We start from the raw sequence: 13687 nt of genomic DNA, 5'->3' as shown, positions 1-13687 counted from the left end.
CGTGCCCGTCTGTGTCAGGCTTATTTTTCTAAATACTATCTCCTCTGGGTTTATCTGCATCATCATACATAACAGGATTCCCTTCATTTTTAAGGCTGAATAATATTTCACTGGGGTTTAGCAAACATATTCTATGTGCATGTGTTGATGGACATCTGGTTATTTCTGTAGCTGTTTCTGTGGTTAGCACTGCAATAACATATATGTGCAAATATCTCATCAATGTGCTCCTTTCAGTTCCTTTGAGTATGCACCCAGTAGTGAGATTATGGTAGACATATTTTTAATTCCCATATCTCCCATTTAACTGTTCATCAAACCACAGTGAAGAAGGCTGTTTAGAAGGAGCCGATGGAACTTGTATCATGATTTGTTCACATCTTAGTGGGTTGGGAATCAAAGAAATTAAACCAGAATCAGATGTCAACTTCAAAGCCTACTCACAGTATCCTATTCCAATATCTGTTAAATAGGCCACAATCCCAGTCTTCCAAAGCAACACCAGCAGCTGAGAACCCAGTGTTCAGAGACCCGAATTTATAGGAAGCATTCAAAACATGGCAGGTGCTATACCAGAAATATTATTAGCAATGTGTTCTCAAATTCAGATCAATGAACTTAAGGAATTTTGTCACAGAAAATTGAGGCTTTACAGAGTATGTAATAATGATTGCACTGATGGACAGCAAAATGTAGAATTTGAATGAAGTCAATTTGAATGAATTTAAAGTCAGTTAAACATTGCTTTGAATTCTAGTTTGTTTATTTCATTCTAGAGAGTAGGGCGGGATCAACAGTAACAAAATATGGCACATGGCCTTTTGAGGAAGGACAGACATTAAAATGAAGCTGGAATTGAGTCTAATTCTCTACCAACATAAGCCATTGACATTTAAAGAATAATGGTGCAGAAATGATGCTTGAGCCTTAGAGCACAATATCTTCTCTTCTAGTTTTAGTATAAATTCCATATGACTCCACCATTTTGCCCCCCCAGCACCCCCAGACTTCAGCTTCTTCATCTGTAACAAAAGAACACTGAAATCAAGCCATGATGGCTGTCTACCTGTTGTAGTTAGTTAGGGTTTTACTGCAGTGACCAAGACAAGTCTTATAAAGGACAACATTTAATTGGGTCTCGCTTAATGGGTTCAGTCCATTATCATCAAGATGCATACCAGCATCTAGGCAGACATGGTCCAGCCAGAGCTGAGAGTTCAACATCTTCATCTGAAGGCTGCTAGTGGAAGACTGACTTCCAAGCAGCTAGGATGAGGGTCTTAAACCCATACCCATAGTGACACACAAACTACAATAAGACCACACCTACTCCAACAGGGCCACACCTTTGAATAGTCCTACTACCTAGGACAAGCACATACAAACCATCACACTACCTCACCCTGTATCTATGTCAGCTCTTCCTAGTCTCTCTTTTCCTCGAGGGGGACAGAGCTTCAGCATTTTCAATTTCCCAAATTACTTACAAAAGATCAAATCTGGTCAATATAAAGCCACCTTTAGTGAGGGAATGTTCTACAGAGAAACAGAGCTAAGAGAATTAGGGTATGTTACAATAGGGAATTTCACTAGAATGGCTTATAAACATTCTGGATGGTTGTATAATGACCACCATTTGCATACTGGAGGGACTGACAACCCATTGGTGATCAGTCCGTGGAACATTCTCAACATAGTGCTGAAGGCCTAAATGATTCCTCCAGAGAGTCTCCTGGTCCTGAATTGACAGGTTTACAGCAGTGGGCAACAGCAGCAATAGAAGAGATATACTTGACCCAGCATAAAGTGAAAGCTATCACTTTTCCTCAGACCTCTGTGCATCTGGACATCCACCAGAAGGTGCAATGTACTCTGAGGGAGAGCCTTCTTCCTTTAATTAACTTTTCTTGGAAGTGATCAGCCCAGAGGTGTCTCTCAGTTGACTCCAGATCCTGTTAAATTGACAGTCAGGCTCCTCTTTCAGACGGTGCTTCTCATTCTGAAGGGAATTCACATAGTAATAACCACTCTGACCTAAGGAATTGTTTGTTTACTTTCTTGTTTTTAGCTGTGTGAAATAATAGTTTCTTAAATAATTTTGTATTCTTATGGTTTGCAACAATATCAGCTTTTATATGGACTCTTTCATTTCTTTGAAGATCAGCACTCTTCTCTAGAAATGTGTATACCTCTGTTAAAGTGTAAGAGGATAGCAAATATGCCTTTCCCTTAAAGTTACCACAAACACATCTCCAAATTTAACTTGACCTGGAAGTTCTTTACATTTCAGATTTGAAAATTCATCTCCAGACCACTGACTATGGCAACTTCCTGGCTCATGAAACAAACCCTCTCACTGTTTCCAAAATTGACACGGAGATGAGGAAGAAGCTATGCAGAGAGTTTGACTATTTCCGAAATCATTCCTTGGAGCCCCTCAGCACATTTTTCACCTACATGACGTAAGTGGAGCTCTGCTAAATCCCAGTGTGGTGGATGATGACCCCTAACAGTTGTAAGTGGGACAGTGGGCCTGGGTGTGTGTGATAGACCTTAGTATGGTCAGTAGTTTTGAATACATAGAGATTTTAGCAACTGGTAAATTCACAACCTAGTTTTGTAATAGAGAAGACATCATGAATATAAAGCGGATGTCGGGTGGTAAAACCCCAATGTATAGTGTTTTTGTTCTCATGAAAACAAAAGTGAGGCTAATCCTTGAGGTGTTAGTGCTGTGGTATATCTGTATGACTCATTCATATCACTCCTAGGGTAGGAGAAGACATTACAAATTGTTCTAAATGGCAAGCCTACCTTTCTTACAGTATAAGTGCCTATCTGGTCCTGTTCTCCCAGTCCAAGTGCCTCTTGGCATAGATGCACATGTTTTAGTCCCTTATCGGTGGTTTCAATTTTTCAATGTGTGTGCTCCTCATTCTAAGGGAAATTACAATGCTCACATAAATGACACTTAAACTGTACCATTGCTCACAGGAGCCATTTGAACTAGCTTTGTACCATTCTAGTTATCCTAACTAAAATCAAGGACTTACAGATGGATATGCTGTATATTATTCAGGTCAAATTTAATTATAAGGTACATTATAAATAATAGACCTAAGTTCTATACACGTGCCTCTACTCAAGTATGCTATGCATTCATAGAAAGATAATGTACATGATGGATTGTAAAAGTAGTCTAAAAGTAGAAAAATAAAATGAAAGAACAGGACTTTTGTTTGTGATGTTGTGTTCAGCAGTAGACAGAAATAAGGAAAGTGTTAATGAATCAAATAAAGTGAGCACTGGGGTGCATGTAAAATAGCCTGGGAGAAAACTATGGAGCTAAAGATAGATTCTGAGGAACAGGAGTAAAGGTGAGGACAGATGAGCAAATGGCAGAGGGGCCTTCTAAAAGGGTGGTTTCAGCCTCTGCCTTTATGACTGACTGTCAGTACAACAACAGTGGTGCTACTGTGCTGTAGCCCCATTCTCTTCTTCCATTTACTCATCACCCCTCCTTCCATTCTGCAAATATGATCAGCTCTGGACTTGGACTACTGAATAACTAATGGAACTATGGGTATCCAAAATGGCTACTGAGGCTGGAGAGATGGCTCAGTGGTTAAGAGCAACGGCTGCTCTTCCAGAGGACCTGGGTTCAATTCCCAGCAACCACATGGTGGCTCACAACCATCTGTAGTGGGATCTGGTGCCCTCTTCTGATATATCTGAAGACAGCAACAGTATAATCACATAAAATAAATAAATAAATCGTAAAATGAAATTCAAAATATCTACAGAGCTGATCGAAATTGGATGGATGCCGGATGCTGTGCTTGACTTTAGACTGAGGAGAAAATGTGTCAGTTAGAAAGACTTCTACCATTATATGAGATATGTATGTGAACATAAATTGGCAACTAGAAAATACTCCACAGAAATGGAACTGCAACCTAAGCTTGGCACGAGCAAATAATCAATGTGAACTTTCTGTCATTGGTACTGGAGTAGACCAAAAATAAAGAAAGGCTCAGCTCTGAGGTTTTCTATGGTATTGTGATATTGGAGGATCAACGTCACTTCAAGAACAATATTATCAAGAAAAAAAATATAGCCAAGTTGGTTGTGCAGTGGGAGAGTATTTTCTAGCCTGGGAAACACCCTGAGTTCTATTACCCATGTTTCATTAAAGAAGGAAGAAAAGAAGGAGAGAGGGAGAGATCTAAGGAAGGAGAAAAGGAGAGGAAAAGAAAGAAAAATCAAGAGGCATAATTATAACTTTCCCAGAGGCCAGAAAAACATAAAAATTGCCCTATTCTACATATCCCTTTAACCCCCACCCAGTTCTCCCGAGTGTAACCATTTACTAATTCCTTATGTTTTTTCATAAAAATATTTACACGCATGGGTGTCTAATAACACATGCCCTAACCATCGCTCCATATCATATTACAAATGTATACAGACAGCATCTTCTGGGCTTTTCTCTCTCTCTCTCTCTCTCTCTCTCTCTCTCTCTCTCTCTCTCTCTCTCTCTCTCCCCCCCCCTCTCTCAATATTTCTTACGGATATCCCTGTGAACATCATTCTCCTTAAAGAACCATATAATTCTGTGTTTTAAATTTGCCATGACCCCATTTACCAATCATCTCTGGACAAGCAGCTAAATTATTTTCATTTCTTTCCATTGCAAAAATAAGTTGCAATTAGCTACTTTTTTGCAGTGATCTCTAGGATCAAACCCCAAGGCCTTATATTTCCAAGGAAAAGTAATTGCCCTGTTAATGAGTCGTATCCCTAGACATCAAGGTACAGGGAATCTGGAATAGATTTCTAAGCTCAGTTTGTGGTACTGGAGGTGATGAGTCAAAGAAATATGTTTTCATTGGTATGTTCTGTTTTGACACAGGCTCCCTGTGTCTAAATTAGGCAGCCTCAGACTCACTGTGTACCTCAAGCTTCCTTGAACTCATGATGCCGTTGCTTCAGGTTAGGAATGTGCATGTTTAACTTTGGTAAATATTGCTAAACTGATCACAACAGAACAACACCAACTTTAACCTTCAAACAAGGAGGCTTGCATTTCTATGCAATTGCCAACATTCTGCACTGTCTCCCACTCTGATAGATTCTTCTTTTGATTTTCAATTACTAATGAGTAAAACTGATTACCTGATATTTACTTGTTACTAGACTTAATTCTTTGCATATTTTGTTAGAGTTTATAGATCTCTTTAGTTGATATACATTCTTTGTAGATTTATATAGAAGTCATTTTTAGTAATAATAGGTTGCAAAGTTATTTTCTTGGTTTGATACAATTTAATATTGTAGTACTCACTACTGGTATTGGATGTTTTTGGTGCTGAATATTAAATTCAGGATCTCACACATACTAGACAAGTGCTTTGCCTCTGAGGACACCCCAGACCCAGTGATCTTCATTTTTTATATTTATTTGTGGTGTGGTGTGGTGTGTGTGTGTGTGTGTGTGTGTGTGTGTGTGTGTGTGTGTAGGACATTTATGTGTTTGTTTGTTTGGCTTGGGTTTTTGAAACAAGGTCTCATGTAGCCCAGTCTGGGGTAGAACTCAGTATGTAGCCAGACAACCTTGAACTCCTTATCCTCCTGTCTCCATGGTCTAATTGCCTGGATTATGGGCACGTACTACCAAGCTTTGCCTTGTATTTTTTGTATTTTTTTCTTGAGATACTCTCACTGTATAGCTAAAAATGACCTTGAATTTGTGTTCTTCCTTACTGTACCTCTTAATGGCAGGATTACAGACATTTGGTACTGCATTCATACCCCTCTCTGTAGGACTCTTTGAAGAAATGAAAGTATAGCTAAGTACCCAGACAGGAGCCTGATATAGCTGTCTCCTGAGAGGCTATGCCAGAGTCTAAAATATACAGATGCAGATGCTCGCAGCCAACCATTGGATTGAGCACTAGGTCCCCAATGGAGGAGTTAGAGAAAGGACTGAAGGAGTTGAAGGGGTTTGCAGTCCCATAGGAAAAACAATATCAACAAACCAGATGCTCCAGAGTTCCCAGGGACTAAATCACAAACCATTGAGTACACATAGAGGGACCCATGGTTCCAACCACAAGTGTAGCAGAGGATGGCCTTATCTTGACATCAATGGGAGGAGAGGCCCTTGATCCTGTGAAGGCTATATGCTCCAGTGTAGGGAAATGACAGGGCAGGGAGGCGGGACAGGCACTCTCATAGAAGCAGGGGGAGGCAGGATGGGATAGGGGGTTTCCAGAGGGGAAACCAGGAGAGGGAATAACATTTGAAATGTAAATAAATAAAATATACAATATAACAAAAAAATTTACAGAAAAGGAAAAAAAAGAAGTGAAAGAAAAGAAAAACTGTCCTAGAGATTCCAGAGATCCCAAGCACGATGTTCTGCCATTTTATTTTTTCTTTTCACACAGGCCTACTAATGGCCAGGCTTCTCTAAGCTACTAGCTGATCCAGAATTTAAAGACCTGCCAAGGATCTGGGATTTCAGAAATGTAGAACTAGGTCTTATAACTGTTGAACTCCTGGGGAGCGAACCAGGCCCACCACTACACTAGGCAACAACTCTACCACTGAGCTATATCCCCAACCCATACAACGTATATATATAATCATACATATATGGTCAAATCATATAGCTCAGACTATACTAGATATGCAGCCCAAGGTGGCTCTGATCTCTAATTCACCTGCCTCAGCTTCCTGGGTGCTAATATTGCAAATGTGAATACTATATGTACCTCCTACAGAGCTATCTGTGTTTTGCCTCACAGTATCATCCTGTGGTGTGACGTGTCAATTCTGGCAGAAGCTTGTTGCTTTCTGCAGAGCTTAGAGATTAGTTTCAATAACCAACTGTGTACAAATGGGGAATGTTGTCCCACAGTTCTGAAATATTTTTTCTTGCACTGCCTCCAAAATGTTCTGTGAATTCAAGTGCCCATCTAGCCTCCATGAACCTCCAACAGTCAGAATTCTATCTTCCACTAGTGTTCCTGAGGCAACACTATAGCACTGTCAAAGTCAACCCTAAGAGACACAGTCTAAATTTAAATTGATTATCTTAAGCTTTGCACATTTTATATGAGATAATTACTGTACATGAGAAACTTATTTTGAAAATGTGGAGCAGATATTTTTAAATCCTTCATAGCAAGAATATCTAAAGGTTCTTCATACTATAATTATGCACAGTTTATGAAACAAAGGAACAGATACAGCACCGCATTACTGAAGACTGTTTAATCCAGGCTGAGATTGTTTTATTTTTCTTCCTTCCCACCCACTACTTTCCAGAAGCATTTCAACTGCTCATCTCTTTTGGAGCCATTTAAAAGCACTCTCTCAAAAAGTCAAAGCATTCTGATATCAAGTCAATAAAAATTTTTAATACAGTAACCAGAAAAATATAACCTTTAGGACCTGTGTAGTAGTCCTGACCTCCACCGAGTGCAGATTAAAAATATTCTGATAAACAATGCACCTACCATACTAAACATGGACAGACTTTTGTTGTGACTACAGCTTTAAATAAGAACAGCTACTTATATAGCATCTATGTCATATCAGTTGATAGAAGTAATCTAGAATTTATGTTAAATACATGAGACAATTCATACAGGCTACTTACAAATACTATATCATTTTACCTCCTTAAATATCTGGAAATGTGGGTGTTGGCCAGGGAGGGGTGTTTCAGAATGATTCTTACCTTGGGCACAGAGATACATGAAATGGGAAATCTTGGATTTTTAGATGAAAAATACTGAGAATTTCAGGTTAATCTGGAGAAATCTTTAAAGATTCATTTATGCTTGGTAACCAGTCTTGACCATCCCAGTGATGGCCTACAGCTCATCTGCAGGCTTTGCCCTATGTTCAGGTTCTTCCAGCCTTGAAGTACTAAAGTCAGGCAAGTCCTCAGCCGTCTAGACAGGAAATGAATACCTTGGGTCAGGTCCACTAAGAACTATCTGAAAAAAGCATGCAGATGGGTCCTTGGTTGGTGAAAAGCCAAGATAGGATTCGGCAACAACTATCAAAGAGCAGAGCATTCAGTCAGTCAGTCAGTCAGTCAGTCAGTCAGTCAGTCAGTCAATCAGTCAGTCAGTCAGTCGGAGGCACCTAAAGGCTTGAAGCAACAGCTCTGGCATTCAAGGCTCTGCAGAGAAGGCAGAACATAACCAACAACTAAAATGTGCATAACTGAGACCTGAGTGTGTGCTTAGAAATACAAACTCATTTCTTCTGCATCTGGACCCAGATATAAAGAGAGTAAGGAGGGGCTGGAAGAACAAAAGGACATGGCCAGGTTCAGGGCTTTGATTCAAGTAAAAGCCAAGAAAGGAGGTCTTTCACAGAGATGCCGGTGTTCATGTGCTTCTTATGTGCCAATCTGTACCCCTCACTTGATGGTCACGGCCCTACATGACAAAGGAGTACTTCCCTGCTGTGAGACCAGAAGACAGAATGATTGAAGGCTCCCACCGCAGCTGACTGAATAGCTGAACAGTTTAACGTCCATGACTTTATACTCTTTTCACATCTGGCCAGTGGGGAGTCCTTAGGACGGTTGCTCACAGAGCTCATTCGATAACTGCCAATGCTGCTATCATACCTACTCACTGCAGCATTGACAAAGAACTGGCCCGAGTCTGCATGACTGGTGACTAAGCACCCAAGTACTGCGCTCCAAGCAGTCATATTCAACATATACTTCCTTTCTTCCTGATTTTTTATTAATTTGTTTTACCTGTCCATTCTTCCTACCTCATGGAGTAGAATGATGTATTTAGGAAGATATCATAAAAGGTGTGTTCAGGGGATAAGAATTAAAGCATAGAAAATGTTGAGGAATTTTTTTTTAATTTGCACTGGAAGCCTTTACAACTGAGATGGGGAAGAGTGGATGGTGGCTAGATATTTCTAGAAGTTGAATTTCTTTGAATTTAGTATATGACTAAGGAAAAGGAGGAAGCAGTGGTTCCTAGGCAGTTTAAGCAAGAGGAGGGGATAATTTGTAAGAATTTATTTTTTATCTGTAGATTTAAAAATAAACTAAAAATTCCATGTGAATTAAAGTATATAATGTAAATAAGTCCCCATTTATCTCACCTTTACTTGACATCTTTCTACATTCTCTCTCTCTTTCTCTTCATTTTTAAAGAACTAAAACCACTGTTAATTTGGAATATTAGCTTTCCTACATTCACTGTCAGTTTTTTTCCAGCATAAGTAATGTTCTAACATATTTTTAAACACCTGTAGAGCCTTCTGTCTGGTTCTAGACAAGTTAGAGGCATTAAGTTTTGTGTTCCCTTTCTCCAAACTCTGCTTAGTACATTTTACACTCTTGTTTTCACATTCAAACTTCCAATAATATTTTGAGATTGACTGACAATATTGGTAATTAAACTTGACTATCAATTGGATTGGACTAAAGATGCCATGAGATAAGTAAAGCACACCTGGTAGATGTGTCTGTGAGAGATTTTTTTCATCAATGTCTAGAACTTAAAGGTTCTGATCTAATCAACAGTTCAGTCCATGGATGGATTAATATTTTGAATAAAGTATTGGAAGATGATGGATCTGGGTCCAGTTGAAGGAAGTGGGAAACATGTCTCTAAGGGCTTGCCTTTCCTGGTCCCTTCCAGTCTTCACGATGTCAGCTGTCAGAGCTGTATTGAGCTGATCAGATGAATGTCATTCAGGTACAGGTAGACGACGTTTACTTCTGCCGACTCTTTCTCAATTCACAAAGGGCTGAAAAGGTTTGGGTTGAGCTTATATGAACAAGTGTAGCTGACCCAGCTCCCAGGCTAGTACGAGTGGAAAAGCTTCACTCTGCCACTAACTTTCCACTGTGGAGGAGGGAACCCTCTTAAGTGGAGGGTTAGTCAGGCTTCCTCTTGAGTCGTTTATGTCAGAAATCCCATGGGAAGTGTTAGCTGCAGATGCTGACAAAGCCTTAGCACTTAAAGTTTCCCGGCCATTCAAGAATTGAAAACTACCAGTGCTAATCTGCAGAATCAAAATCTGTTCTGCCTGAACTGTGCAGTATTCGATGATCACAATACAGCTATTAAGCATTCAGTGGAGGTTTGCACAAGACTCTAAGATTAGAACTGTGTTCTAACTGTGGAAAAATTATTTAAGGTGCAGATTCCAAGAGTGCACCAAAAGGAGGTATGATTTAGTGGGTCCTGAAGCGTGTCTATGATTCTGCGTTTTGTTTTATAAGCCTTGCAAATGAACATATTGCATGATGGGAAACTCTCACATCCCAGTGGCTCCAACATGGTTCTACACTATGCTACATTGAGACCACAGGGAAAAAGTCCTTTACTCACTCAAAGCCTTCGTTTCCCTCTGATCAATAAATGTCATTTTGTGCAATACAGAGTTGTGCGTTTTGTAAAAAGGAATCAGGTGCGTATGTTGTGATAGCAGCTGCATGTAAAATGCAGGGCCTTCAGTTTAAAGATGTTTAATAAGTTCAAGAGAAAATAGAATATGATTAAATTAAAATAGGTCCCTGGTGTATTACATACAACACAGATTTGTGAAAATCACCACTTACACATGTGTGATTACACAACAGATAAAAACATCCATTGTATCTTCGTTCAAGCATGTTCAACCGTGCTGCATCCAGGGCTGTGTTAATGCCGGTGGTCCCTGTTACCACCAAAGGCCATGGAGATGTCTGGGGTCTGTACTGACCACTAACTCCATGTCGATGTCCGTGGTCCATGTTGTAGCCAGAAACCAGGTGGAAGTCTATGATCCATGCTGCCGCTGACTCTAAAGGGCAAGGGGGGCTTCTTTTGCTGTGGTATTGATGACTGCAGACTCACAGCTGAAGACGCGATTCATAGAAGGCTTCTGTGACAACTTCTTCCACCCACACCCGCTACTCCACTCCTCCCCACCAAAATAATCTAAACAGGAAGCCATTGAAAAGAGCTCCTAAAAATTGTAACAAGGATGTTGCAGTGTAGCTCTTCACAGTAAGTGACTTCTGGCAGGGAGGCAGGTGGGGGACTTTGTTTCATAGTTTTCTTCAAGTGTCCGCTGGGAGTATGACTATGCTTCAGTGATATGGGCAACATGAATTGACTTGGTGTTTTTTCTGTTTCCTCCTTCTCCCTCTTCCTCCTCCTCCTCTCCCTCCTGTTCCTCCTCCTCCTCCTCTCCCTCCTGTTCCTCCTCCTCCTCTCCCTCCTGTTCCTCCTCCTCCTCTCCCTCCTGTTCCTCCTCCTTCTCCTCTCCCTCCTGTTCCTCCTCCTCCTCCTCTCCCTCCTGTTCCTCCTCCTCCTCTCCCTCCTGTTCCTCCTCCTCCTCTCCCTCCTCTTCCTCTCCCTCCCCCTCCCTCCTCTTCCTCCTCCTCCCCCTCCTGTTCCTCCTCCTCCTCCTCTCCCTCCCGTTCCTCCTCCTTCCCCTCCCCTCCCCCTCCCTCCTCTTCCTCCTCCTCCTCTCCCTCCTGTTCCTCCTCCTCCCACTCCCCCGCCCCTCCCCCTCTCTCCTCCTCCTCCTCATCCTAATTCCTCTTCTTTTGTTTTGGATGAGGTAACAAGGGTGAAGGATGAACCCCGGAGGACTGAGAAGAGGATGTGATCTGGGTGCGTTATGTGAAATTCCTAATTAATCGATAAAAATATTAATGTTTAAAAATGTTCAAATGTGCTTTAAGAAAGCAAATTTTATTTGCAAATGCCACCTGGGAGACTGAGAAAAGATGCACAAAGGAGGCCAATGCACATGCTCAGGCTCTTAGGAGGACCTTGTAGTTCTATGCAGAAGTGTCCAGGTGAATCCAACAATGAAAACAGAAACACTGGTACAGCCGCTGAACTGCCTATGCCAGCCAAAACTTAGCAAAAGTACCGTCTGAGGATTAAGGATGTTAAGGTAGTGGATGGGGAGGAGTTTAGGAGGTCATCCCTGCAACAGATCTTCAAGTGGGAGCCAAAGACAGTCTTTCCTTTGGGCTTTGTCCAGGAACTGTCAAACAATCAACTATCCACCAGGGGGCGGAGTAGATCCTGGTAACCTGATTTCCAACATACCGTAGCTCTTCCTAGCAATTGCTTGGGAGATTTGAGGCTGTTTCATAACCTTGGTTCTCAGGACAGAGGTTGACATCTACCTTGTTAGTGATCCAGATATCTCTTGCCCTGGTTTTATTTTATCTTCTTCTTCTTTTTTTTTTTTACCTTCAAAGAAGCAGTGTGCTTTTAAAAATTAGTTTTTAATTTAGAATTTAATACTCGCTACCACCTAAAACATCTCTAAACACCTTAAATGAATCGGGCTAACCTAATTCTCGCAACGAGCATTCCACATGGCACTAACATTATTATGTTTTTAGAAATAAGAGAGCATACTAGGTATCCGGTTCCTGAAGCTCGTGGTAACAATGAGTATGTTTTGAACACACCTCTTCTACATGTTCCACGTGAAAAGTTACATATGTACACGCATTTAATATCAGCAAAATTTTATTGTTTGTTCAGACAATAGTAATACACCGTAGACATTGTCTATAAGTTGTCTCATTTTCAAATAAAAACTTGTAGATATGTGTTATGCACTGAGTATACTATTATACTATGTTGGGTGCATGATAACTTATTTAATCCTTCCTTTTTATGTTTCAACAACCAATGTCACTGTATCCACTCACACTCTTTCATGTGATATAATTTCTCTAGATTCTCAGAAGTAAGATTGCTTTATAAAAAGATATTCAATATTTATAGTTCAAACTTAGCAGGCTGTGCTTCTCTCCAGATCCTCTCCTATCCACTGGGATTTGTTTTGTTTTCTCTGTGTCAGAGACAAAGAAAGAAAGAAAGAAAGAAAGAAAGAAAGAAAGAAAGAAAGAAAGAAAGAAAGAAAGAAAGAAAGAAAGAGAGAGACAGAAAGAAAGAAAGAAAGAAAGAGACAGAAAGAAAGAAAGAAAGAAAGAAAGAAAGAGACAGAAAGAAAGAAAGAAAAGAAGGAAAGAAGGAAAGAAAGGGAAAGGAAAGAAGTCTAAAAAGATGAGATGCTGCCACTTTTTACTGTGGGAATCTGGCTATGGTAGATGTGCCCACATGTTTAACTTACAGGAAGAGAGACAGAGAGAGACAGACAGAGAGAACTAAGCGCTGAAATTAGAAGCACACCATACAACAGGTCTTATGTGGGAGGCTTATTAAAAGTGTGGTCTTTTAATCAAGACTATGGTTCATTCAAAGGAGGACATGTAATGAAGGTGACAATGGGAACGTTTCGCCTCTGGCAGCTGTTGTCTCTGTGACCTTCCAGGCTGACTATGGAGGTGCCTGATGGTCCCTAGGACTGGCCATGGAGGAGCCTGATTACGGAGAGAAAGAGAGAAAGAGAGAAAGAGAGAAAGAGAGAAAGAAAGAAAGAAAGAGAAAGAAAGAAAGAAAGAAAGAAAGAAAGAAAGAAAGAAAGAAAGAAAGAAAGAGAAAGGAAGGAAGGAAGGGAGAGAGAGAGAGAGAGAGGGAGAGAGGGAGGAAGGAAGGAAGGAAGGAAGGAAGGAAGGAAGGAAGGAGGGAGGGAAGAGTCACTTCTATCTGTTGTCTATCTATGGATAGTTTTCTTTCAAGTTCTTGGAATGCTTCATATCGGCTAGATG

The 13687-nt window shown here is 40.5% G+C and overlaps 1 protein-coding gene across 1 annotated transcript in view; it reads left to right on the top strand.

Annotated features, from left to right (window-relative positions):
• Nucleotides 1–13687, top strand: part of Atp6v0d2 (ATPase H+ transporting V0 subunit D2) — a 49147-nt gene that overhangs the window by 13214 nt on the left and 22246 nt on the right. The window contains exon 2 of the mRNA NM_001011972.1: nucleotides 2291–2462. Within this exon, the coding sequence (NP_001011972.1) occupies nucleotides 2291–2462 (172 nt within the window). The remainder of the gene's footprint in view (nucleotides 1–2290; nucleotides 2463–13687) is intronic.

The sequence above is a fragment of the Rattus norvegicus genome, chromosome 5 (assembly GCF_021556685.1).
Source record: "Rattus norvegicus strain SHRSP/BbbUtx chromosome 5, alternate assembly SHRSP_T2T, whole genome shotgun sequence".
NCBI classification, from domain to species: Eukaryota; Metazoa; Chordata; class Mammalia; order Rodentia; family Muridae; genus Rattus; species Rattus norvegicus.
Note: the sequence above shows the minus strand (reverse complement) of the source record. Positions and strands in the feature narration are given on the sequence as shown.